Here is a 26256-nt window from a genome sequence, read left to right as displayed (position 1 = left end):
GATGCTGACCGGCCCCGAGAGAAAATAACAAACATTAGAGGCATGGAAACAGGCAGAGAAGGAAAGCAAAAGGAATCTAGCTAAGTCAAAGATGATTCCACTCTTGTACACATCCACCTGGTGTAAAACAGGCTTAAAGAAGAGAGGTGATGCATGGAACAATCTCGTGGGAGAAAAACTTAACAATTTGGGCATCTACAAGATGCACAGTTATAAGAAAGGAGCTTCCTAGATCCATCCACCTTAAGGACAGGGCATGGACAGAAGGGACATGAAGTGCACATTAACTCAAGTTCTGTAGCAAGGTGTATCAATACAACTTTCCCTCCTCAGAATAGCAGGGTAGTCATGATGGGTCCCTGGCCAATGAGAACTGACAACCAGCTGACTAAGGTATCCATTGTGGGGAAAGGCAGTGGCACTTTCCTAGCAAACTCAGTCTAATTACTGATGAAAGATGCTTGCTGGAGCAAACCTTCAGGGGAAATTAATGGCTGAATAAGGATATACACCAAGGTTCTGGGGACTAGGTATCTGCCTATTCACCTTGCTCTTGCTGCTGCTGTGGGAGGTCATTCAGCTGAAAACAATGTTGCCTCCTCTGTTGCTTCCAAGTACCCCAATGCACACTGAAGAATCGTTAAATGGTTCTGAGGCATGTGTAGAATTCCAGTGAAAATGAACTTCTTGGTAATACATGAAATCCATAGCTCATACAATCCCCAGAAGAAGCATTTGAGTCCTGCTGTGGGACCAATTACCCCACTCAGCACGCAGCTTGTTTTCTTGCAGAAAGTTAGGCAGACAAACTGACAAGATCCATTTCCAAATATTTCAATTCAGAAGAGTGATAAATACAAGCTTCAGATCTTCATGGTGGGACTGATTGGGCTGCTGTTGCTGAGGACTTGGTCTGCAACAATGGATTTAGCCTTGGATGAAGCTTGGAGCCAATGGAAGATCACACATTCTAAAGAATACTCCCCAGAGGAAGAGGAACACCGGAGAATTGTGTGGGAGAACAACTGGAAAATGGTTGAGCAACACAACCGTGAGACTGCGCAAGGGAAACACACCTACACAATGGGAATGAACCAGTTTGCCGATTTGACTGATGAAGAGTTTAATCAAAAAATGGTTAATAATAATAATAAAGTTATTACTTATACCCCACCCATCCGACTGGGTTTCCCAAGCCACTTTGGGCTTAGGTTCAGTCCTGAGTCATATTCAGTAATCAATGAATAATGTTTCTGGCAAACTCAAGGTCATTGGATGAACTAAGTTTTTAAGTGTAATTGTTTTTTAGAATGTTTTGATCTGTTTCTATTTCATTTTTGTTTTTAAATTGTATATCCGTTTGCTGCCCTGGGCTCCTTGAGGAGGAAGGGTAGGATATAAATTCTATTATTATTATTATTATTATTATTATTAATAATAATAATAATAATATGATGGACAAAGAAGACTATAAACTCCAACAGCAATCTCACAAGACTGTACACAGTGAGATGCCTGGTAGTTCTAGGAGAGCCCAGTGTGCAGTAGGAAGCAGGTAATTTGAATGCAAGTCCCACTACTGGGAGATGGTGAGATTACCTCCACAAGCAGAGCACAGCTTTTGGATGTCATACCACCAATGATAAATTTGAGTGGAAAAATAAGAATTGGCAGGACAAGAACCTACATCTCCTTCTTCAAAGAACTACACCCTCATCCTGCCAACGGATGGGAGGGAGACACATAATGGAGCCCATCTAGTCTTCCTAGACTCAGCCTATGATATGCTTCACCATAAAAATCTGAAGAGGCTCTGTGCAGAGCTATCACTCACTGATGCTTCTGTGGGTCTTGTTGAACTGTTGATAAGAACATGCTTAAACTACACTGGTATTTACTCTTGCACAAGGACACTCTGGCATAATGGAATCACAGAATGGCTTTATTTCAAAAGAAAAATTAGAAGAAAAACCCAGTTTCAAATGGTTACTCATAAGTGCATCTCACTGATTTCAGTGAGGGTTATTTTCAAGTCAGTTTTCATAGGATTGCAGTCCCTAGTTCATGTTATTGGTGAGTTAAAATTATTGTGTGGTACAGATTTTCCAGCATATATTGAGTTATTCTTGTGCTATCCCTGCCCCCAAACATAACATTTCATAACTATGATAATTTATATATAAATGTATGCTAGGTAGGCACAAAGTTTCTTGTCATGCTTTTTTGTAGTTAAATAATCAGGATTATTTAATTATTTTCTGAACCAAACATTCAGGATGTCAACTTGCCATCTGTAAGCTCTTAAGAAAATATTTTCTTCTTTCTAATAAAGCACTTGGTGGCCTTGCAAGCCGACAGTTGGCATCTGATGTAATAAACTTTGAGTAATAAATTTTAGGGTGATGTCAAAGCGGTTGAATTGTAGGTTAGATCAGAAAACAAGGAGCAAGTGCTGAACATTTTACTCCAGCTCTTGCTGAAACATTTAGTTCATAACATCTTGACGAAAAGGTTGTTCTTAGAATTATTGTCATTCCCCTTGAGAATCATCAAGTTCAGACTCTCAAATATTGAGAACAGAAAATACATTTGAAAAGTTAACAATACTGACCAGTAACCTGGGGGTGGGGGTGGAGCGTGTAAGGAGTAGAGTCAGACCAAGAAGAAAGAATTACGGTCTGAAACTGCATTTTACAAAATTACAGAAAAAGAGATAGAGAAACAAGATACCAGGGAATTATACAGTTGCCCATCTGGAGCATCTGTCTCTTACAAATTATATTTTCACAGTGTTCATTTTTCTGAACAATATTCTAAGAAAAACTGCTAGGAAAAGTACAGTTCTTTTCAGCTGGATTATAGCAATAGATGGTCAAAAGGTATAAGAGCCACCAGGAGATCACTTCTTGCCCATTTTCTGAAGAGAGGAGACAATGCCAACATTCACGCTCCCCCAACTTAAAAACCCATCACTGTTTTCAATCACTTATCCTTTTGCCTATGGTGCTTGAAAGATAGGAAGGATGCTGCTGAGAAGAAACTACAGCTAAAATAATAATAAATGCACAGTAAAAAAACCCTTTCTCATTTCAGGCCTACCTGTAAGTCTGTACTTTATACATAAACTACCTCACCTCATCCCAGATGATGTGTTGAATTTTGTTTTGTTGATTTTGGACCAGTTTTCCATTCTATCAATATCATTTCAAAGTTTATTTTCATCCCTCCTCTTTTTGTGTCATCTGCAAAGTTGACAAGGATCTCCTCTAGCCCTTCATCTAAATCACGAAAATTAAGATAAATTACATCAACATAATTCCCACAAAAAGAGATATGATTAGTCCGGCAGGTTTTATTATTGAGCGCTGCTCTGGTTTTGCCAGAAGAGGCTTAGTCATGCTGGCCACATGACCCGGAAAAACTGTCTGCAGAAGCGGACAAATGCCAGCTCCTTCAGCCTTTAAAGCAAAATGAGCGCCGCAACCCCAGAGTTGTTCATGACTAGACTTAATTGTCAGGGGTCCCTTTACCTTTACCTTTATGCTGGCTTCTACTAATCACTGCATTGTTATCAATATGCTTACAAACTGAAACCTTGCTCTAGTATCTCCCCTGGTATCGAAGTCAGACTGAGTGATCTGTTGTTTCCTGGATCTTTCTGTGCCTCTTTTTTGTAAACTGGAATCTTCACTGGAAGACTTCCTCTACTCTCTGAGGTGAGGCAAGTACCTATGAGAAGCTATGAGAAGCTATTAGAAAGCCTTTTGAGTAGTGGTGTCCCAGTTACGGAAGGACACTGACAAACTGGAACGTGTCCAGAGGAGGGCAACCAAAATGGTCAAAGGCCTGGAAACGATGCCTTATGAGGAACGGCTAAGGGAGCTGGGCATGTTTAGCCTGGGGAAGAGGAGGTTAAGGGGTGATATGATAGCCATGTTCAAATATATAAAAGGATGTCACATAGAGGAGGGAGAAAGGTTGTTTTCTGCTGCTCCAGAGAAGCGGACACGGAGCAATGGATCCAAACTACAAGAAAGAAGATTCCACCTAAACATTAGGAAGAACTTCCTGACAGTAAGAGCTGTTCGGCAGTGGAATTTGCTGCCAAGGAGTGTGGTGGAGTCTCCTACTTTGGAGGTCTTTAAGCAGAGGCTTGACAATCATATGTCAGGAGTGCTCTGATGGTGTTTCCTGCTTGGCAGGGGGTTGGACTCGATGGCCCTTGTGGTCTCTTCCAACTCTATGATTCTATGATTCTATGACTTTCCCCAAAGAGATTGGCCTGGACCCAATACAGTTTGCTGACTCAGGAGAATAACAGGATTCTACATACAAAAGATGATTGGTAGTTGAATCTTATTTAAACACTGGTGACAGGACAGTAGCCTTCATCATCACAGAGAGAGCTGACCTCTAACATCCCACCACCGCTTTCCACCCTCCACCCAATGCCCTAAGTGTTCACTCTGTTCTAATGGTAGGATCCTATTGATCTTTTGGTGCCAGGCCTATCCATATTTCTGGCCTTTTTAGATGCAATTTTAATCTTATCTTATGACCTACCGTATTTTATGCTGCTTGTGTGACTTCATGGCTTTAGCTTATGTAATGAGCAGACACTCTTGCCTTCCTTGCAAGGTGTAGGACCGCTGAGATGTACAGGTTGTGTAATTTATGGAAAAGTAACACTGCCACCATCCTCACTGTGTTACTAAAGACTGTGTACACAGTGCAGTTTAGTGTGCATTCAGTGCACTCCATATGCTGGTTGTTTCTGTGTTGTACAAATAACCACAACCCCAATCTAAACGTATGCTATTTCTTTCTATGATTTAATGCCTTTTATCCCAAACCAATTTTTATGCTAAAGGAGATTTTCAAAGTGAATGAATTTGCACTTCAGTCCACGCATGCATGAACAAGAGAGCATGCAAACAGTAATTTTCTTGTGGGGGGGCAGGGAGGAGTTTAGTCACCCACAAGTGAAGTGATGTGAATATCCAATCGGATACGATCCTGGGATTTTCCAGATCCAGCACGTATGAAGGATGACCTTTCTTAATAGGGAAATAGCTCTTAAGATGAGTAAACATGAGGCTAAATCTCTCTTCACTTCCTGACAATTCCTTCTGTGTATTCAGCAAGGTTTCAGCTTATTTGCCTTTCTGGCTTCTCTCTGATGGAGAGGTGATTCTTAAAGGGCAGGGGTGTATCCAGGAGCTAACCAGGTTGACCCCCACAAAGGGCACAGGCCCAAGAGGGTGCAAAAAAGCATGGCTCTCCACTCTGGCTCGGGGAGTCCTGTCTGCCTGGCACTTGCTCCTCAGGGCAGGTTGCTCCTCTGCTGCTCTGGGTGGCTAGACATGCTATTCTACCTCCTGTGGGTGCCTTTGCAGAGGAGCACAAGAAACACGGGAAGGGGGCACCCATACAGCTCCTTGCTAAGGGCACAAGGGAGCCTAGATGCACCTCTGTGAAAGACACAGAGAGTTAGCCTTGCTTTACACAGAAATATATAGATATAAAATTTACATTTCAACTGTTCTGTTCTTTTTTGCAAACTACCTCGGGAATGTAATTGAAGGGTGATATAAAATATTTACAATGCATGAATGATTAAGGCGGGGAGGAAGTTGGAATACCATTATCTGATGGAGCTTCTTGAGCTACTAAATCCATATTTAGGTATGACTTTCATTCATTTGGCTTGCTTGACACCCAGTGACTTTTTCTCCTCCAAATGCTTGCATCTAAAATCCGTTTTATCGCCAACTAAATATCTATCCAGTTACCCAGTCAGGGTGGATTTTAATTCTTGTCTAATTTCTACATTCTGTATTACAAAACACATTGAAACATACAGAAACTTGCAATGTAAACCTTTTTTCTGATAGCTGTGACCTTTAAAAACACACACTATTTGCTGATACTCTGCCATGGATCTGGGGCTTCCTGCCAAATTAGTAAAGTCAGGAGCATGTAGCTCTTCTGGGATATGCAGCAAAATGCAAATATTTATTAAAAGTGCGTGAGGTTCCTTAATTTTGCTCTTTTCTGGACAGACACACACACACTGCAAACACTAGCACATTTATTCGTCTTGAAGCAGGAGGAGTACAGAGTACCAAAGGTGAAAGTTCACATCCAGTTTCCCTTTTCTTGCTCTGAACGAATTTGATATAATTGAGACCATCACACTGTGTCTACACTAAATGAAAATGATTAATATTTTTGTTCTTTGTCTAACTATCCTGTGGAAGCTCAGCCCCCAAAGTCCCCTTTATTTAAGTCATATATGCCCTACTATTTGCCGGAAGCTCTGCTGGCTGTGTGCCACCTGTAGATTTCACCCTCAGTTGCTGAAGACAGCTTCACTGTTCAGCCTGCCACATTAAAGCATCCTCTGTCCACTCCCTTTTGTTTCCTATTTCACTTTCTTAACTAAAAAGCATAATTTGTCTAAGTGATTTGCATTATTTCTATCTAAGAACTGAATTGCTAGAAAAGGGAAAAGTCATCAGGAATATAAATATTAGCATTATGGAGAGGCAGAAGAGCCACAGAGCCTTTAAGCAGTATAATTTAAATGCACCTCCTGCCATCTTTTCAATGGCTACACAACATGGAAGTGTTTTTTAATCACCGTGCTCCAGACTCCGAGCTGAAACATCCAGCTGACATACAACTTCAAACCGTTTTGCCTCTCCGGCTAAGGAAAGCTTAGAAGTCTCTTTATTCCAAACAAAACAGGATTAAAGGTGGGAAGATGTGGTGTTTGCTTTGAAAATGAGCAAATCTAAAGTAGCGCAAATGGCTAATAGCTTGTGTTTATTTATAGCTTTTCCACTGTCACAGTAAAGACCAAATTTAGTACAACACTAAGGAGAGGAAAAAGGATGCTCACAACCATGTTGATGTACTCCTTGCAGGAAACATGAAAAATATAGTGAATACTGTAAAGGGGTGGAAACAGAGGTATAATCTTCTCCTTATTCTGCATGTGTGCTAGGAGGAGGGTAGCCACTGCCAGACACCTCTCATTTTCTGCCTAATGTTCTTGTGTTTGGATAAGTGGTACTCAAAGTCTGGAAAAATGAAGAACTGGAGTACAGCTATACCTTTTCCCACACTAGCAAGGATGCACACGGTGCTTCCAGACTATTCCTGTTTTCAGGTGGGGCTCAATCCAATACTGGCACATTCAGGTTGTACAATTAAAGTTGATTTGACACTCTTGTGCAGCAAACCCACTTCCTTCTTGTGATAAGGAAAGTGCTAAGAAAATGTGCTGGGAAGTGTGACACAACGATGGCCTGACACAGCGTCATATAGGTAAAGGGTAAAGGGACCCCTGACCATTAGGTCCAATCGTAACCGACTCTGGGGTTGTGGCACATGTCTCGCTTTATTGGCCGAGGGAGCTGGCATACAGCTTCCGGGTCATGTGGCCAGCATGACTAAGCCGCTTCTGGCGAACCAGAGCAGCACACGGAAACGCCATTTACCTTCCCGCCAGAGCAGTAAATATTTATCTACTTGCACTTTGACGTGCTTTCGAACTGCTAGGTTGGCAGGAGCAGGGACCAAGCAACGGGAGCTCACCCCGTTGCGGGGATTCGAACCACCAACCTTCTGATTGGCAAGTCCTAGGCTCTGTGGTTTAACCCACAGTGCCACCCACAGCATCATATAGTTCCCTGCAAATACCTCCCTGCAAATAAATCAGAATGAATGCTCACTAAACAGGTGATGTCTGAAGTGACCATATACATCTGACTTTGTTCCTGGGGGAGGCTGCTCCATTAGGGCAAATGGGGCACTACCCCTACCAACCTCTTTGTACTCTCAGCCAGCCCTGCTTTCTTTCAGTCAGGGGCGGGGGGTCACTGTATGTCAGCATCCTCCTAATTCCTTGGTCTCAGTGTTGCCTCTGGTAAAACTCAACAGGGAGAATGATAAGGACAAATTTAGAAATAGCTGGCTCTACCTGTCATTGACTCTGGCTACATCCATTGTTGGTCTCCCTACCTTCCAACCTACCAGTCCCAATGGCACCAGCCACCACTGATGTTACCCATGTCTCTCTCACTGGCATTGACATTGCCTCTTTTTCTGTCTCATGAGAGATACCAATTTCTTTGTAAAATTGGTCATTTCTTGTCTACAACCGGAGCCAAGCTGATGCAGGATGCTAACTTGGGGTTCCACTAAAGATTATACTGGTGCACAGACTTGAAGAAGCTGTGGCAGGGCTGGGCAAGCTGACTTCCAGCTGTTTTTTATTACTAAGGAACCCCTTAAAGGTTACAGGTTCTACTACAATCAGCAGGAAGATGAACATCCTTGATAATTGGCCATGATGACAGTGACAGAAGGGAACTGGAGTCCAACATCTGGAGGGCCACAGATGAGCCACCCTTTATTAAATAGTCCCATTATATTATTGCCAAAATAAGCCTCTCCCTCACCAAGCTAGATGCTTTTGAATGGCCAGCCATATTGAATTGCTTGGAAGAAGGCAGAGGCAAGTCTGGGGAGAAAAACCAAAGGGACAGGAGACAGACAGGGCAAAAAGTGGAGACATGGAGTGGAAATTCTGTTAAGGACAACTGGTCAAGAAGTCCAGAGGCAACCCAGAACTTATAAAAATGGAAAGGGCCATGCTGGAAGTCCTATGATGAAACAGACATTTAGTTATGTGTGTATATGAGAGGCTGGAGGTCCACCAGATGAAATTGAGATGGAAAAACCTTACTGGGTCTCTGAGAAGCTCATTTAGGAAACTAATAATAAAAAGAAGAAAAGTTTGGATTTGATATCCTGCTTTATCGCTACCCGAAGGAGTCTCAAAGCGGCTAACATTCTCCTTTCGCTTCCTCCCCCACAACAAACACTCTGTGAGGTGACTGGGGCTGAGAGACTTCAGAGAAGTGGGACTAGCCCAAGGTCACCCAGCAGCTGCATGTGGAGGAGCGGAGACACAATCCGGTTCACCAGATTAGGAGTCTACCGCTCTTAATCACTACACCACACTGGCTCATAAATAAAACACTGTGTTTTATTTCCCTTAAGGGAGAATGTAGATATATTTTCCTGTTATATATTTTGTGGGAAGGTGAGTGCATTGCCAGTCTTTCTTCAATGAAATGGGTATTTTGTGGTTCCTACAACACTTTCTTAGATTTCCAAATGTGCTCCCAGTCTCAAAAGTTTAGGGATCTCTGCTCTGTGTTCTGTTGTCTTCTCCCTTAGCTCAGGGCTTGTTTTATGATCAGCTCCTTGTACACTTTTTTACAAATAGCAAAAGAAGCCTTCCCACATTTCCTCCAAAGGGGTGATGATTTGTCCCCATGTGGATTTAAATGGTACATTATATTGCTTCAGGCCAAAAAACAGATGTGAAGACCATGTCCTACAAAAACATCATGCAATATTAGCAAATTTATTCACATACATATACAGTGCTTTTTCTGGGGGTACTCAAAGGTATGCAGTACTGGCCCCCTTTTTCCCTTAAAAAAAGCACTCACTGCATATGCCTAGTATGTTAAATATCTTACCAGAGGCAATTGCCTGCCTCAAACAAATTTAGGCTACAATCCTATACTCAGTTACCTGGAACTAAGTCAAATTGATCTTGATGGGACTTTCCTTTGAGTAGACATGTGTAGGATTGCATTGTCAAGCTGCATGATAGACATGCTTTCATATTTAAGTTAACTGTTAATACGTCTTTAAAGCTTGTAGCTTTACATATTTCTTTTTGTAACTGAAAAGAAGAGTTGACGGGGAAAATGTTCACAGTCATGTTGTAATAATAGCTGTCTACTGTTTTAAAATGCACATTTTGTAATATGAATTTGAAGGGGCTTTGTCACCTTAAATCTGCCAAGATTCTTTACCATTACAATTTTTTAAGGCATAAAGAAGAGAGTTAATTAAGCAGCTGTGGGTTTGGAAAGGGGTTGTTTAATTCTTTTTATTGAGTTATAATATTATATCAGGTCCATAATACATAGAGTGCTAAAAACGAACTGAAAAATATTAACATAATAAAAGAAAAACAATTGCAGTGCAGATTTAAAGTAAGAATTTATCTTTTGGAGATCATTTCAGATGTATGATAATTAAAATGTCTCTAACAAAATTAAATAATCTTTTTGTTTCATATTACAGTTCCAGGATGTAGAGCCACACAAGGAGGAGAAATGATGAAAGGAAAACAAGAATTTAAGAAACTCAGAGCAACTAGATCCATTAAAAAGCTGGAGGTGGAAAGCTCCATTGTCCCTGAATATTAACGTAAGTTACAAAATTGTACCAAAATAAATTGCATCCAAATAAATGTGTGTTTTTTCACGTTGGCCTCTGAGTACTCTTAATTTAAATGCCAATTTTCCCAATGGTGTGATGTTCTATACTTTTGTGTCCCAAGCAGCTATGGTTTTGATATTAACATTTTTGAGGTTTACACGAATTTTTATAAGATGTTGATTATAAGTTGTATGTGCTGTATTTTCATATTTGGCATGTATTAATTTGATTTGAAATAAGTTAGTATTGTGAACTTCTGAAGTCTAAGATTATTATGTCTTCTCTGCAAAATTTTGTTATTAGATAGAAAACCATTTAACGTGACATATTTGAAACAAACTTTTTATGGGGAAAAACAACTTCGCTAATATTTTTCTTCTGGAATTTTTATGAGTGTGTGGGTGTCTTTTCCTCATTCTACAAAACTTGAGTTAGATTTTGTTTTGATTTTTGCTCAAAACTTACATCCCACCCCATAAAGGGGTGGGGTTTTCATGCTATATCCTATTCTGTAGTCCAAAAGTGAGTCAAACGGATTCTATAGTACCAAGTGGGAAGATTTGGACCTGTCACTGATTCAGAGAGTCCTTAAGCCACAGTTACAAACTGCCCTACAATATAAAAAGCAACAAAGGTTGCAACCCTATACATGCTTAGTTGGGAGGGAACCCTGTTGTAAAGAATGAAGCTTTCTTTTGAGCCAGACAGCACTGAAAACGAATTGTTGAAAAATCTTAAACAGGGGTAGCAGTTTGATTTCCCACATCCAGGATTAATAAAACTGTGTATTGATCAGAAACCATCAAACGATCAGTTAAAGCAAAACAAAGCATAAAGTATGTTCACTTCCTTCCCCTTTCTGCCTTTAAACCTTATTAACAGATGAAACACTGAGCAGGGAGGAAATCCATAACGGTGAATTTAGTGTGCCATCTAGTGACCATTTATTTTGCCGCAGGAACCACATACATTTCTCCTGTAGTTAAGAAAAGTTGTTGGTCTTAGACCAGAGATCAGGGCCAGCTCACCCATGAGGCAAGGTGAGGTGACCATCTCAGGCAGCAGGGTCCACCGGGTCAGCAGATCCTGATTTCAATCTTTCTTTCACTGCTTGTTCCTAGTGTAGACCTTCCCTAAGCCCTCCTTTGCTATCAAGTGGCGGGGGGAGGGCACCATTTTAGGGTCTGCCTCAGGTACCAAAAACTCTTGGAACGGCTCTGCCAGAGATACAGCACAGAAATAGTTGGACATCTGGTTGGCACTGTGAGCATGGGATGAAGAGCTAGATGGGCCTTTTATCTGACCCAGAGGGTTCTTCTTATGTTCTCGCATCTCCAGACTAAACTTCAGAATGCCCTGCACGATCAAGAAGAAGACCTGAAATCAACCTTCTGTCTCCATTGTCACAAACTGCAGTTCTTATCAACTCTGAGAAGACAGAACTGCAGCACAGATTGCTGTTACAATGAAACAGCAGGACTAATTTCTGAGTAGACATCCATAGGATTGGACTGCATATTCAGTATGCACATCTACAATATGAATATGCATTTGACACAAAATGGGCTGGACTCATCAATCACAGAATTCTGAATTGTCTCTTGAGGATAATTGCCATTGGTTCTCCTCACCTGTTGCGCCCAAATCTTCCCCTCTGGATGAAAAGGAGTAAGAAGCCCTCCTTGCCCCCGGAATTGTATTGCAGCTCATTCATCTGTGAAGCTTATATTTGTAATCTGTATCTATATAGCCAGTGCAGGGGGTTTGCTGAAGCTGGATTGTCCATATAAAGCCACGGAGAGAATGTTTACTCTTCTCAAAAAAATAGGAAAGGGAAAAGGTTGCAAAGAAGCACTTTAATTTATTGCTCTAAAGGACCCAGCACACAGCAAACTGCCTGTATCCAGAGCAACCAAATCACATATGAAAGATTTCTATTGTACATAGTACAGGGGTAGTGGCTGCTAGTGCCATTGACAACAGCAGGTAGGCTCATGGTAACAGGGCAATAGACAAAAGATAATGGAACTGGAATGCTGAATCCAAGGAGCAACAAACAATCCAGAGATAATGAGTGAGGAAAACTGAGGGTCGGAGGAAATTGCAAGAGAAATCTCCATGACTATATAGGCGAGCTCAGAGTTGCTGCTCGTGCAGCACTATTGCTGCTTGACAGGCCTGCACGTGTACGATTGGTAATTGTGTTCCCTATGATATTGATATTCCATTTACAATCAGCACGACAAAATTATCAAGGCTCAGCTTCGCAGGCGTCTCATCTCTTTGTTTGGTACAAAGCATAGCTGTGATCGGTCGCGTTCTATAGAACAAAGATCGCCCACTGGTCTGGAGCCAAAGGTTCCTTTCCTTTGAGAGAAGGAATCTTCCTCCACCCAACGAAGGAGAACTTCCACGGAAGGAAGCTGCTTCTATCAGAAGATCTTTGGATCCAAACTACTGTATTTTATAATGTGGTTAAAAAACAAACAAACCTAACTTCATTTGGTTTATAGGATTTATTACAAATCACAAAAAAGGAGATAGTAAACATCAGATATTATCTTTACCACCTCAGCCCACACCAAAATTCCACCTGTGTATCATGTCTTATTTTAAAATATTAGATTGATAATTAATTTAAATATAATAAAAAATATTACATCTGACGTTTTCCTATATACCAAGTAATTGTCTGCCACTTATGATAAGGGGCAAGACTAGAGAAGGAGATGAACTTTTAGGAAATGTGTTCCTTTTTCTGAAATTCACACACTGGGCATACTGGTAGGTTTGCAGAAATACGTCCCGGCGTTTCTGTGGCAATTGCGCAATCGCAGTGCCGTGTTCAGTAGAACAAACTCTTTTCATGAAACCACAACACTGTTTCCGTCAGCCTGACTATAAATGGTCCATCAGGTACAACACAAATTTGCTAGGTTTTAAACTCCCTGAAAATTCTGATATGAGGTAGGTAATAATAATGCTACCAACCCTGTTAAAGGCTGTTTTTTTTCATATGCCATGGTATAAATAATAATAATACTGCCAGCTTTTAGTTATGCCAAAATTACTTTACTGCTCCCCTGCCCTCTTTTATCTCTAGATGAATGCTTGGCCATGGTACCATCAGGAGGAGGACTTTAGGATCAGCATCCTGGGCCACACAGCAGAATGAGCAAGAGGACCTCCAAACACAGTATATTTTGAAGTAAGTGAGACAATATACATTACTATCTAAAGAGCCCCCCACCCCAGGTAATTAAGTCCAGAGTCAAAAATTATCTAACTGCACTGCTGATATTTGGATCTTGGTATGACATGGGGAGGCAGATTGCTGGTGTTGGTCCTCATTCAGTGGGTACTAGCTTTGCAAGAGGAAAGAAACTGCCCAAGCCTAGCTTCTGTTTTAGAAAGGAGCTTCAGGCAATGGTAGCTTTCCCCCTCAGCAATAAGTTTGTTACCTGGAATGGCTGTATAACGGTCACAACGTTTCTCTGCATTTATTTATGCTACACTCTGTGAAGCCAAGTAGAGTCTTGAAGCTGGACCAGACCAAAGGTCCACCCAGTCTAGCAGCCTGCTTGTCCACAGTGACACAGCCACGTGTTTCCCAGAAGTCGATAAGCTGGGGGCAAAGGCATGAGCCTTCGCACACCAGCTCAGCAGTACATCACTATGCCGTGGTGGAGAATTTGGGTGGCTGTGGGTGTGGGGAGCCAAACCTGCACCTTGCGGGTTTTTTCTCTACGCAGCTCCTTGGAAGACTATAAATTACCAGTAATTCTATTAAACAGGGATGTCAATGTGAATAAAATGGGGGGGGGGCAGCTAAGCTCCACCCCACATAATCACATGATGCGGCATTTGCACACCATTTGAATGGCAGTGCCCATCAACTTTGGGGGGAGCCTTGCAGGGAGCCTCAGAGGCAACTAAGCGAAATAATACACATTGCCATGTAAGAGTCACCTCCCACTACAACACCATAAAGTCCAGAGTCTAAAATTACCTAATAGTAGCACTGGTAAACGTTAAAGGTAAAGGGACCCCTGGCCATTAGGTTCAGTCGTGGCCAACTCTGGGGTTGTGGCGCTCATCTCGCTTTATTGGCCGAGGGAGCCGGCGTACATGTGGCCAGAGTGACTAAGCCGCTTCTGGCGAACCAGAGGAGCGCATGGAAACGCTGTTTACCTTCCTGCTGGAGTGGTACCTATTTATCTACTTGCACTTTGACGTGCTTTAGGAGCAGGGACCGAGCAACAGGAGCTCACCCTCTCGCAGGGATTCGAACCACCGACCTTCTGATCGGCAAGTCCTAGGCTCTGTGGTTTAACCCACAGCGCCAGCAGCACTGGTACCATCAACCTATTACCATGCTGTGGTTTGGGTTTCATATATACAGTGCCCTGGTTTGCACTCATAAAAATCTGTGATTGAAACTAAGAGCATAACAAATGTTTGTTTCCTGTAAAGGAAGTGCATACAGTCTCATTTGCATTATAGGTATAATACAAATGAGCATCTCCATATTTGGAATTGCAATGACGCAAACCAGATAGAGCATCTAAAACAGGCCTGAATTTTTTGAATGCTTTTTAACATTTTAGCACCTTCTTGAAATCAGTCATTTTAGTATGGGAACAGAGCTAAATACAGAATCAAGGTAAGTTGAAGCAATCACTGGGACAGTCTCTGAAAGTTCTTGAGCATACGAGAGGCTCACATGTGTATTTCATGAAAGAAGCTATACAGCAACCTAAATCACTTCAGCTCTTTTTCTAATCCCAAAGAAATGAATCCCTCTCTCATTAGGCTCCACATAGGTTCAGATGTTATACATTGTGGTAATTATTTCCAAATCACAAGTGCAAACACTCACCCTGATTGGAAAATTAGCAGATTTCAAACTCGGGTAATTTGTTCTTAATGAGGAACTTGTTGAACTGAATTTAACAATTAGCTCACTCCCTTTGCTGGCTGAATGTGATAGGGTTATGTGGAAGAGATCAAATATTCATCTAAGTGATTTCAGCCAAAATGCGAGGGGAGGCGATCAAGGTTGTAATCTTACACACACTTACTTGGGAGTAAGTGCCACTGAATTTAATGGGACCTATTTCTGAGTATTATGGGACGTGGGTGGTGCTGTGGGTAAAACCTCAGCGCCTAGGACTTGCCGATCGCATGGTCGGCGGTTCGAATCCCCGTGGCGGGGTGATCTCCCATCGTTCGGTCCCAGCTCCTGCCCACCTAGCAGTTCGAAAGCACCCTTAAAGTGCAAGTAGATAAATAGGTACCGCTTTATAGCGGGAAGGTAAACGGCGTTTCCGTGTGCTGCGCTGGTGCTGGCTCACCAGAGCAGCTTCTTCACGCTGGCCACGTGACCCGGAAGTGTCTTCGGACAGCGCCGGCTCCCGGCCTCTTGAGTGAGATGACCGCACAACCCTAGAGTCTGTCAAGACTGGCCCGTACAGGCAGGGGTACCTTTTATTTCTGAGTATACATACTTAGGATCCGGCTGCAGAAAAAGTCAGTACTCAATACTTCTATTCCTCCAGTGCTATTATGAAGCAGCCAAGACTGTGATTCTAAAAGGAGGTGTATAGTTGATCATTCTTCAGACCTGAAGATGATAGAACAGAATAAGGATGGATGGATCTGCCAGTCTCACTTTCTCTCTCTTTCTCATTTTCACAGTCTGAAATTCAGTTCACCACATTTTTGTATCAGTTTCTGTCTTAAAAATATAAAAAAGTCATCACCAAAAATTACCAGCATTTTAAGGTGTATTTCCCTTAATATACACATTTGGATGCAATTTTCCCAACTAGAAGCACTTTCAATGCTTTTTTTCACTAATACATACATTGTTATGCACACCTTCCCCTAATATACACATTTTTTTGTCTGGAGAACTGCATTGCATAATTTGGAAAGTATGGATTTTGGAAACTAATTGTGTGTAGGTAGATTTGCATTAAAATGCAAACTGACCCAAGTTTCTCTCCCTTCCCTATAATAGAAGTACAGTTGACTGTGTGTGCAGATATTCTTTTTGGGGGGAGAGAAGTGAGTCCCACTAACAGTAGCTGGTCACACAGGCTTTACATGCATTTCAAGCACTACAAAAAAGAAAAGAAAAGAAAAAGCTTGTGTGGGACAGAAAAAAATGTGTTTCAACCCACCAGTCAACACTAGTTCTATCCCAACACCAATATCTCCAGAAAACTATAGTGTCTACCTAGCAAGAGGAAGAGAGGAAGGGACTCCTGCACTTTGAAGAGTTGTGTGAAGAAGTGAATTTCAGCAAGCGTAACTTGCGTGGCAATCTAAACCTCCTGACATTCGGATTTCTACACAACCGTTAAAGATGTAGGATCTGTTATCTCTCACACATCTGAGCCCCCTACATGATTCTTTAACAGTCCAATCTTATGCATGTTTATGCAGAAGAAAGTCCCAAAGGGGCCCGCTACCAAATAAGTGTGCATAGGATTTCTTTGTAAGCCTAATTTAAGAGAGCTGCCAGTGCTGTGTGTAAGATTCTTGAAAATAAGTAGCAAGCTTTGGCCTAGTGTGGGCACAGTCCAATAAACCGTATTTGTTAGATGAAGAACAGGGATGTTCTACTTCCTCTTTATTCATTCTCCCTCATCAGGAGTGGGAACCTTGTGCACCTCCCACCCAGATGTTGCTAGAATACAACTTCCATCTGTTCTAACCAGCATGACCAACGGTTATGGATTAAAGGAGCAGGATGTAAAAGTCTTTTCTATTTGTTTTATGAATGACATTTTATTGTTAATTTTATGTTGTTCACTGCCATGACATGTTGGAGGTTTATAGAAATTTGCCAATAAATAAAATAGAATGATCTCATAAACCAGTGAATCTAATGAGACATTCATAGGGTTTATTAAGACACAGTTTAATCACAGTTCTTGGTTTTGACCCATGAGATTAAACCTGGATCAGATATAATGGGAAACTATGATTTAACAAGGTCTGGAAGACTTGCCAGAACGATGCAACGACCTTTTTCACACAGGTCTCTTGCATGAGAGGTTGCATTTTCAAGTAGCTACCTCGTCAGTGATTGTATGTATAAATCAGATCTTGCCTCTTGAGCCCGGGAGTAAAATTACAAGACGGCATTCAGAATAGCACTTAAAGCAACATGTGTGGGATGGTGCGGCTGCATAAGCACACGGGCTCTGCCCTCCATCATCAGCACCTGTCTCCAGCAGGAAAACCACCTCTATATGTGGAGGAAAACCAAGGTTTCATAACCCTGATTTCCCAGGGTGTTAAAATGCACAGAAACCACCCTCTATAGAGTAGGCTTCCCCAGCACAGTCAGTCACCCTGGATGATGCAGAGTGCAACATGGAAATGGGGGAACCAGAACTAGCTCATGCACACTCTCTGCTCCTTGCATGTTCCTTGAAGCCCTAGGATCTGTGAGACCTTTGGTTTTCCCATGTTACTGGCTGGCAAAACGGAACCAGGAACAAAGGAACTTAAACTATGATGCATGTGTTTTTCTTTTACTGTATTGTTATACATTCAGGGATATAATAAAAAAATTCCTTCCAGTAGCACCTTAAAGACCAACTAAGTTAGTTCTTGGTATGAGCTTTCGTGTGCATGCACACTTCTTCAGATACACATCTGAAGAATCTGAAGAAGTGTGCATGCACACGAAAGCTCATACCAAGAACTAACTTAGTTGGTCTTTAAGGTGCTACTGGAAGGAATTTTTTTATTTTGACTATGGCAGACCAACACGGCTACCTATCTGTAACTGATTCAGGGATATACCGTACTTTTTGCACCATAACACTCACTTTTTTCCTCCTAAAAAGTAAGGGGAAATGTCTGTGCGTGTTATGGAGGGAATGCCTACGGGTGGCATGCCTACGGATTTTCCTCCTCTAAAAACTACGTGCGTGTTATGGTTGGGTGCGTGTTATAGAGCGAAAAATACGGTAAATACTAAGCACAGTTCAACAAACTGTTATTTGTCCTAGGGCAACTCTGCTTGTTCTCAGCTCTTTGGCTTACTCTCCTGCTTCTTCTCATAGCATTGGTGGCATCTAAGAAGGGGATGCTGACCTCCTGGCCCCTTCTTTTTTCTTGCCTATTCTCTGCCACATCCTAGTGCTGCTTCGGCATCCAATATTAGTCACATGCCATTCTGTGAGCCACCACAGCAATGCACAACTACAGGATCAGGATCAGTGTGTAGTAAAACTTGGATGACAGTTGTTGAGATAATCTGAATCATTACTTCTACCCATCATAAAGGCAACAGAAAATACATTTTTGTTTGTTCTAATGCAACACCTTGGAATTTGGAACAAGGCTCCATATAATGCACAATTTTCCGGCAGAGTAAGCTACATTGTTCTATGACACCTGTGTAAAAATTAAACCATGCTACTTGGAGATAAGTTGTTCTCCAGTCCAATTTTTGTTTTACATTTCTACATTTTAAGGCTCAATTAGCTTTAACCATCATGAGTAATAGCTACACTTATCACAAACTTCTTTTTTTACAATATCAGATGATTATGGGAAAGTTAGCTAAAGTTGGCACTTGTGAGCTTTCCTTATAATAGTCCTCATTAAGTCAAAGCATAACATGGCATCACTGGATGATTCCTTTAGCTAATGCGCACTGCATCAGTTTAGTTCTGGACATCCACTTCCCAGCCCTGAATGCCCGGCTCATGTGGATTTATTCCACTAGTGCCAATATTACATTGCCATGGAAAATGTATTGGTCAGAATCTTGGCTGTCCCAGTTAATATCTGATCAGCCCTTACATTACTGGTGCTTACTTTTAAAAAATGTTGCCCTCCACACTGATCCTGCTGCTCTGTTTGTTTCCCTTAGTTTCCTGGTCTGAAACCACTGGAAGCTCCAGGTCATCGTTTCCTTTCCTGTAGACGACTCGTGAGATCAGAGTTATGAGAAACATTTCCATAATGAGTAGCTGTTGGTCCATATCTGGAAAATCGAAAGGGAACAAAAGAGCAAGAGGTTTAAGGACCAGGAATGAAAATAAGGTGGGCTCAAACTTGCTTTCATTAAACTCTTGTAGTGGACAACTGTTGGAATGGGTAATGCTACGTGGAGCATCAGATGTCATGATCTCAATGGCAGTTGGACTTTTACAGTGGCCCTGCAGAGGCAGAATACATAATTTACAGAGGTGGAATACATTATATGTGAATATAGAAATGAACCCACTTTAGCCTGTCATAGAAACTGAAATCCAAGCAACTTACATGCTCCTCTTGCTGAAGAAGAAAGTGGAGGCACACAAGCAATTACCCCTTCCATAGCCAATATGTTGATGATGGTTGCCTGGAGCTGACTCAAAATGAGGGCAAACTATATAAACACACAGAAAAAGAAAACTGTCATGCTAAAAAAAAAATATCCCATTTTAGTGCAAAGTGAACGTGATTCAATGAAAACTATATACATTTTCCACCTTAAATTAAAATAAAGAGGTAAATCCCCATGAGGGGGATGACACCACAGAAGGTTCTCTGTTTGGAAGTAGCATGAGGGGGAGGGTGCCGTACATTTAGGCTGATGTTGAAAGATGAATACTCATAGTGCATGTTTTCTCCTGGTGAAAGAACCTGGTGCCCATGGAGAAGAATCCTGAAGGGTGAACTAGAGAATAGATGGCCCAAGAGAGGGGCAAGTTGCACATTCCTATATGTAATGTTTTGTTGTTTCTCCAGCCTTCCCCAATAGGGTGTCTTCCAGATGTGTTGGACTAAAACATCTGGAGGCTACCTGGTTGTAGAAAGCTGCATTATGCCCTCAGCATATTCCCACCTTAGTGGGAAGAACGTACTTGCACTTATCAAATTTTATGGACTTGATTCAAACTGTGAAAATTTGTCTTGAGAGGCAGAGAGGCAGCCCAGAAACTGCCATCTCCTGTGTCCACCATGTTATTGGGTGGGGCACTAGAGGAGGAGGCGTGGCTGCTTGCTATGGCGTTCACCTTGCAGTGAAGAACTAAAGTACCTTATAAGAGCACACTCAACAATGGACTGCCCAGGCTTAAAAGCCAGCAGAGTCAGATCCATGGGGCGTGGATCAGTTTGGGATGCTACAGACAGTGTGTCAGGAGCCAATGAAACAGGTGTGTGTGTGTGTCTGTGTGTCTGTGTGTCTGTCTGTCTGTGTGTGTGTGTGTGTGGGCGCACATGCGCTTACATGAAGAGAAGTGAGGTTTTTTATTTATTGGTTACATTCCCCCACTTCCTCAGTCCTTCTTCCTAGTGGCTCAAGACAGCATGCATGGCTTTCCCGCTGCTTGTTTTATCATTCCAACATTCTTGGGAAGTAAGATACTGATTGCCTTAAAACCAGATCACCCATAAAGTATTATAGTACAGTAGGAATCTGAACTCCTTCTCCCCAGTCCACCCCTTTACACCAGCTCTCTCCTTTGCATATTGGGGCAATTAAAAATAAATTGTGGGTTGGGTCCAACTAAGCTGAATTTAGGTTCCATCAATGGGACAAATTAGCACCCCTACACACTCTGACATGGGAGTAGATCCCATTTAACTCAATGGAGTTTACTCTGTTTGAAGTTGACATATATAGGAGAAACAGCACAAAATAAACTGTGGTGCTCTGAAACCATTTAAACAATCATATTTTTACCAGTACCTACCATGGTCTTTAGAAGTACGCCCTGGGATTTAGTTTTGTATCACAGGATATGTCTTTGTTCTACACCACTTCCTTCCATGCAGGGAAAAGGAACTCGGTGTGCGCTGCATTTTTACCACCCAAAATTTTAGGAAGACTGAAAACTCTAAATATTGCTCAGTTCTCCATTGTCACCCAAAAATGTTGAAAGAAGCTATCACAAAGGAGTTAGCTACAAAGAAGACCTTTCATACTTCAAAGGCTTTAAGTAATAAAGTCTTTGATCTTGAATTCCTCTTTTAGGTTTGCAACACCTGACTATAGAGCTGTCTTCCAGAAGCATTTCAAATGAAGGCCTGCAATGTAGTCTTAACTACCTCACCTGATAAAGTGCAAATTTAGGGATAATCTTCTTGCAGTTAAGGAGAGCGCGGACTCGTTGGAACATGATTCCAATTGGCCACAGGGCAATGATAGTAAGGACACCTATGAAGCAGTTAATCCATATGGCAGCTCCGTTGGGAGATAACTGAAAAGGTACATTGAACAGATACATAGATTATATTCCACAGCAGGTCCTTTTCTGCTTCCAGAACAAACTTATTTGTATAACTCATATACACACTCAGCAGCACCAAAAGCATCCACACCACCCTCAGAGCAGGCCTATTGAAATCAATACGTTCAAGTTGGTGGGGAAGGTTAAAAAACCTCTCCACGCCTTTCCCCAACACCAATTCCCTCCTCCCTGCTGCTATTTCTGGAGTAGGGAACCTTTTCCAGCAACCTTCTGGGGCTCACATATGAGTGGTGGGTGGGGTTGGGGCCAGGGAGCAAAGGTGGTTATGGCAACAAATACAAATTTTACCTTTGTAAAGCAGTTTTTACACATGCACCACTCTCTGTGCTCTGTTCAGACAAGCAAGAGGCTTTATCAGAGTTCAATTCCAGCCAAAACACAAGCAAGGCCTGTGAGGGGTGTGGCTTGGGAGAGGGGGTCTGACTTAGGAGAGTTCCAAGGGCCAGAGAGAAGCTAGGAGGGCCACATTTGCCTCCTGGAGGTTTCCCCCTATTAAATGCCATCACACATGTAACATTGCCTACAGTAGTTTGGCTCTGTTCCATGCGTCTGCCAGTAACTAAGCAGGTCAACTAAAGACATGTTTGTTTCAATAGCTTTTCCAGTGGAATGGAAAGGTCTCTGCCCTAGGTATTTATTTTGAATTATTTAAAAACCTATATTTAGTTGGTTTTCTACTGTTATTAGAGCTTTTTAGTTCTTTTTATTCTATGTTTGTATTCTGTGTCATAGCATAGCAAGACCATGGTGATTTATGCCTACGGTACATTCTGACTGGTACTTTTTAGTTCAAAACAGTTTTAGGTGTACAGATATTTCTTATCATCCTCTGTTAATTTTCAATAAATTCTTCAAACCCCTGCTTACATCAGAGGGACTGTAGTTTCCATTGGTCCAAAGTACTATTGATAGAAACATTAGCACAGGGCGGAGGAATGCAAACTGGAAAGTCCCCAGCTTCAGTAAAAATAGTGTTCGCCTGCCAAATAAAAAAAGGGGGAAGGAAAAATTCATAATCTTAAAGGAGATTGAGGCAGTAATCTTGATCCACTGACACGTATTGGGCTTTTGGCTTGGACAATCTGAGTAGTAAATATCCCTACCCCACGCCAATCCCCCCCCCATTACATCTTTCTTTCCTTCCTCTCTTTATTCAGATATCCAACCTCCTTCTCTTTCCACCTCAGACACTCTCATTAATGAAGGCAAGCTGCTATTTAATGTACTCTGTGCTATATTAATGAACTTTGGCTTAATATAATTGCTCAATTAATACAGCCATAATTGCATAATAATGATATAATTATAGTGGCAATTTTACTCCTGCAAATAATTACAGAACTATAAACAGTACAAACGAGTGTACAAATGAGCTGGCAGATCACCTCTTTTTGCTTTCTTGAAGAAGCGAAGGAACTGTTTGAGAACATGCAAGCTTCAGTGACATCTCTACCCTCTGTCAATCTAAGGACCAAATAATAAATAGAATCATAGAATTGTAGAGTTGGAAGGGACCCCGAATCTCATCTAGTCCAATCCCTGCAATGCCGGAATCTCAACTAGATCAAGCATGACAGCTGGGCATCCAACCTCTGCTTAAAAACCTCCAAGGAAGGAGAGTCCACCACCTCTTGTGGGAGTCTGTTCCATTGTCAAACAGCTCATACTGTCAGAAACTTCTTACAATCACAATGTTTAGTCTGAATCTCCTTTCTTGTAACTTGAAGCCATTGATTCTTATCCTACCCTCTGGAGCAGGAGAAAACAAGCTTGCTTCATTCTCCATTTGACAGCTGTTTAGCTATTTGAAGATGGCTATCATATCTCTTCTCAGTCTCCTCTAGGCTAAACATACCCAGCTACCTCAGAGACAGTTTTAGGGTAGTGTAACCAGTTTGGCCACACTGGGTGCCGCACTGCAAGGGGTGCCACAACAATACTGTAGAGCGGAGCACCGAATTTTAGCGTTACATAGAGCGCCTCTGAAATTTGAGAGCTCAAAATCCAGCACTGCTTACAAGGCTTGGTTTCTGTCATCAGATCTCCCATGGATTATTCATATTTTAATAATCCTGTGGCGCAAAGATGGTGAATCAGAGTAAGGAAGTGGTTTTAAAAGAGGGATTTGGAACCTCAGGCCTTAGGGCCTAAATGTGGTCCTCCAGTTCTTTCTACCTAGTGCTAGGAACTCTTCCTTGGCCACCTTGCTCACCGGTCCCACGTTACACCCTGGGTATTTCTGCCTCACTGAAATGTGTTCTTGAACTCTGATGGTGCCTCTCACTGGTCTGGGTGGAGGATAGAGAGGGGTGTGTGCAGAAACTAGCCTGCTGTACAAAGGTACAATTTACATTAATTGCCACGCCCATATTTGACTCTGGCTCCACCCACCACTGGCATGTGGCCCTCAGAAGGTTGTCCAGAAGGGAATGCTGCCCTTGCACTGAAGCTGACTTTCCACCTATTTCCCACATCTTTTTTCACAGTCTAGATCCTCCATTCTAACCAAGGGTTTTGCGTGTGGCCCATATGGAGCCAATAAGTTAGCACGGTCACATGTTAACTCATGCTGACTAAAAACATGGAGAGGAAACAGAAGTAATCAGTGAGGGAAGGATAGGTTGCCTTTCTGTCTATTGCCCCCCCCCCCCGTTCAACTAACTTATTGCAAACATCTGTTCTTGTTTTAGGACCAAGAGAGTGTATCTTGCAGTCCATCTACTCCAAACCCATGCTCGGTGCAGAGAATCCAGAGCTAAAGCATCTGCTAAAGATGGCAGTCCAATCTCTGCATCCTAGAAGAATTCCAAGGCAGCACTTGGTCCAGATATGCAGGTATATTTGTCTTTGAGCTTCCTTTAAGTATATGATTGAAACCAAAACACTGCCTAGTGGGGTATGTTACCTTGGGTTCCAGGATGGAAGGAAGGTGGTATGTCAGTGTAAGAAAACTGATGTGAATGTGCTGACTTTAAACCACACCCTTTTCCTTTAATAATAATAACAACACTCTGATTATACCAAAGCCTTTCCAACTCAAATGTTTTGCAGATTTCCCTCCCTTCACCTTCAGAACTGGTAGGTTTTATCGAGAAACTCACCTATTGATGCGTATATGTGGGAGGCAAAGGCAACAGCAGCAGCAGGGGCCTGTGCTTATCTTGAAGTGGTCGTTCTCAAAGTGCCTGAGGAATAGTTTTTGACCCCCACATTCTTTAATCATCATGAGCAGGAACTTGTGGATGACGATAGCAAAAAATCTATGGGAAGGAGGGAAAGGCACCTACATGTTAAGATTTACATGGCTGCTCTCCTGTCTATGCATTTGTCACACATGACTGTCATGGCTGCAGGCTTGAGCTCAGAAGAGGAAGAGCTGGCTGAGCCCAGGTCTGCTGTTCTGCTAGCTGAGGAATTGGAGAAGGCTGCTGACGCTGGTGGATCGGAGCCTGAGCCTGAACCCTCACAGGGGCTGTCCCCCAGTTTTGACTTGCCAGGGTAATTGAGGGCTTCTCATAGTAGCATAGCTGCTCAACAGGGCACCACTCAGGAGGTTACAGTACAGACACAGAGAGTTGGCCCTTTAAGAGCCACAGTCTTCAGGCCTAAAGGATGGAGCCTGGAAGAATTGGACTCATAAGACCTCAGTTCACCTCCAGCCTTTGCTGGCGCAAGTTGTTGTTGTTCATTTGGAGCTATCCATGGTGCAGTAACTACTGGGATGCCTTGAGTTGCCATTCCCTGAAAAACCTACCGAATTTTTTGCTCTATAAGACTCACTTTTTCCCTCCTAAAAAGTAAGGGGAAATGTGTGTGCGTCTTATGGAGCGAATGCAGGCTGCGCATCTATCCCAGAAGCCAGAACAGCAAGAGGGATTGCTGCTTTCACTGCACAGCAATCCCTCTTGCTCTTCTGGCTTCTGAGATTCAGAATATTTTTTTTCTTGTTTTCCTCCTCCAAAAACTAGGTACGTCTTGTGGTCTGGTGAGTCTTATAGAGCGAAAAATACGGTACCTTGTTTTTGAAAGAGTGAGACAACTTTATTTTAGGAGAAATAGCGGGGGGGGGGATTTAAATATTCCCTTCCTCAGGGCCACTGCATCAGTCTAATTTGCATCCCCCACAGCTGCTTTTGGGTTGCTGTTGTTGTTTTCTTTTTTTTAAAAAAAGAACAAAAAGGTAAAGGATGCAAACTATTTTCTCTTCCTTTACAGTATGTGTTACAGCTGACAAGCCTCATCACACAGATCTCCAACTTGGGTTATTTTCCTATATTGGTGTACTTCTTTTCAGCAGTTTTTTTTTGTTGTTGTTAAAAAAAAGAAACTGCAATGTGCCATTTAGAAAAGACTGGTGAAATGCCACTCACAGGTCAGAATCTTGCTCTAAAGAATACGTTTGAGAAATCAAAGGGGCTCTGCTGTTTCAATCCAGCTGCCAGTCAAAGGAGTCTGTGGACTTTTAAAGTGCACAAACTAAAGAATACACCCCCCCCCACACACACACGTTTAACATTCCATTCTTTTATCTAGTTGGTGCCATTATTAGTTTCTACACTATCATCAAAGTCTGAGTTAACAGTATATTCTCCTCACGCAAAAAACAACAACTGATAAAGGATTCTATTTTAACAAAAGGGCTGTTCCTACAAATACAAGATAACTATTTGTT

At 42.0% G+C, this 26256-nt stretch overlaps 1 protein-coding gene and 1 long non-coding RNA gene across 9 annotated transcripts in view; one reads left to right on the top strand and one right to left on the bottom strand.

Annotated features, from left to right (window-relative positions):
* The first annotated feature begins 1946 nt into the window (after positions 1-1946).
* LOC310706439 lies at positions 1947-25996 on the top strand. 2 transcript variants are annotated; one of them, XR_014525882.1, is made up of 7 exons: positions 1947-2073; positions 10177-10302; positions 11653-11982; positions 13418-13522; positions 19214-19386; positions 24275-24419; positions 25800-25996. It is a non-coding gene; the product is annotated as an uncharacterized lncRNA (long non-coding RNA). The 2 variants fall into 2 exon arrangements; XR_014525881.1 differs by lacking the exon at positions 11653-11982.
* The window catches only part of LOC310706438 (organic solute transporter subunit alpha-like), a 29247-nt gene continuing 5057 nt past the window's right edge, over positions 2067-26256 (bottom strand). The window contains exons 4-9 of one of the 7 annotated variants that reach the window (XM_083502169.1): positions 24686-24844; positions 22452-22563; positions 21387-21533; positions 19609-19714; positions 19159-19327; positions 2067-3278 (exon numbers count right to left, since the gene is read on the bottom strand). In XM_083502169.1, the coding sequence (XP_083358295.1) occupies positions 19161-19327; positions 19609-19714; positions 21387-21533; positions 22452-22563; positions 24686-24844 (691 nt within the window). In that variant the 3' untranslated portion in view covers positions 2067-3278; positions 19159-19160. The other 6 variants (XM_083502165.1, XM_083502166.1, XM_083502168.1 and 3 more) reach the window with 6 other exon arrangements.

The sequence above is a fragment of the Podarcis liolepis genome (assembly GCF_965112155.1).
Source record: "Podarcis liolepis genome assembly, chromosome: 4".
Classification (NCBI taxonomy): Eukaryota; Metazoa; Chordata; class Lepidosauria; order Squamata; family Lacertidae; genus Podarcis; species Podarcis liolepis.
The sequence above is the reverse complement of the archived record's forward strand: the minus strand, read 5'-3'. Positions and strand labels throughout refer to the sequence as shown.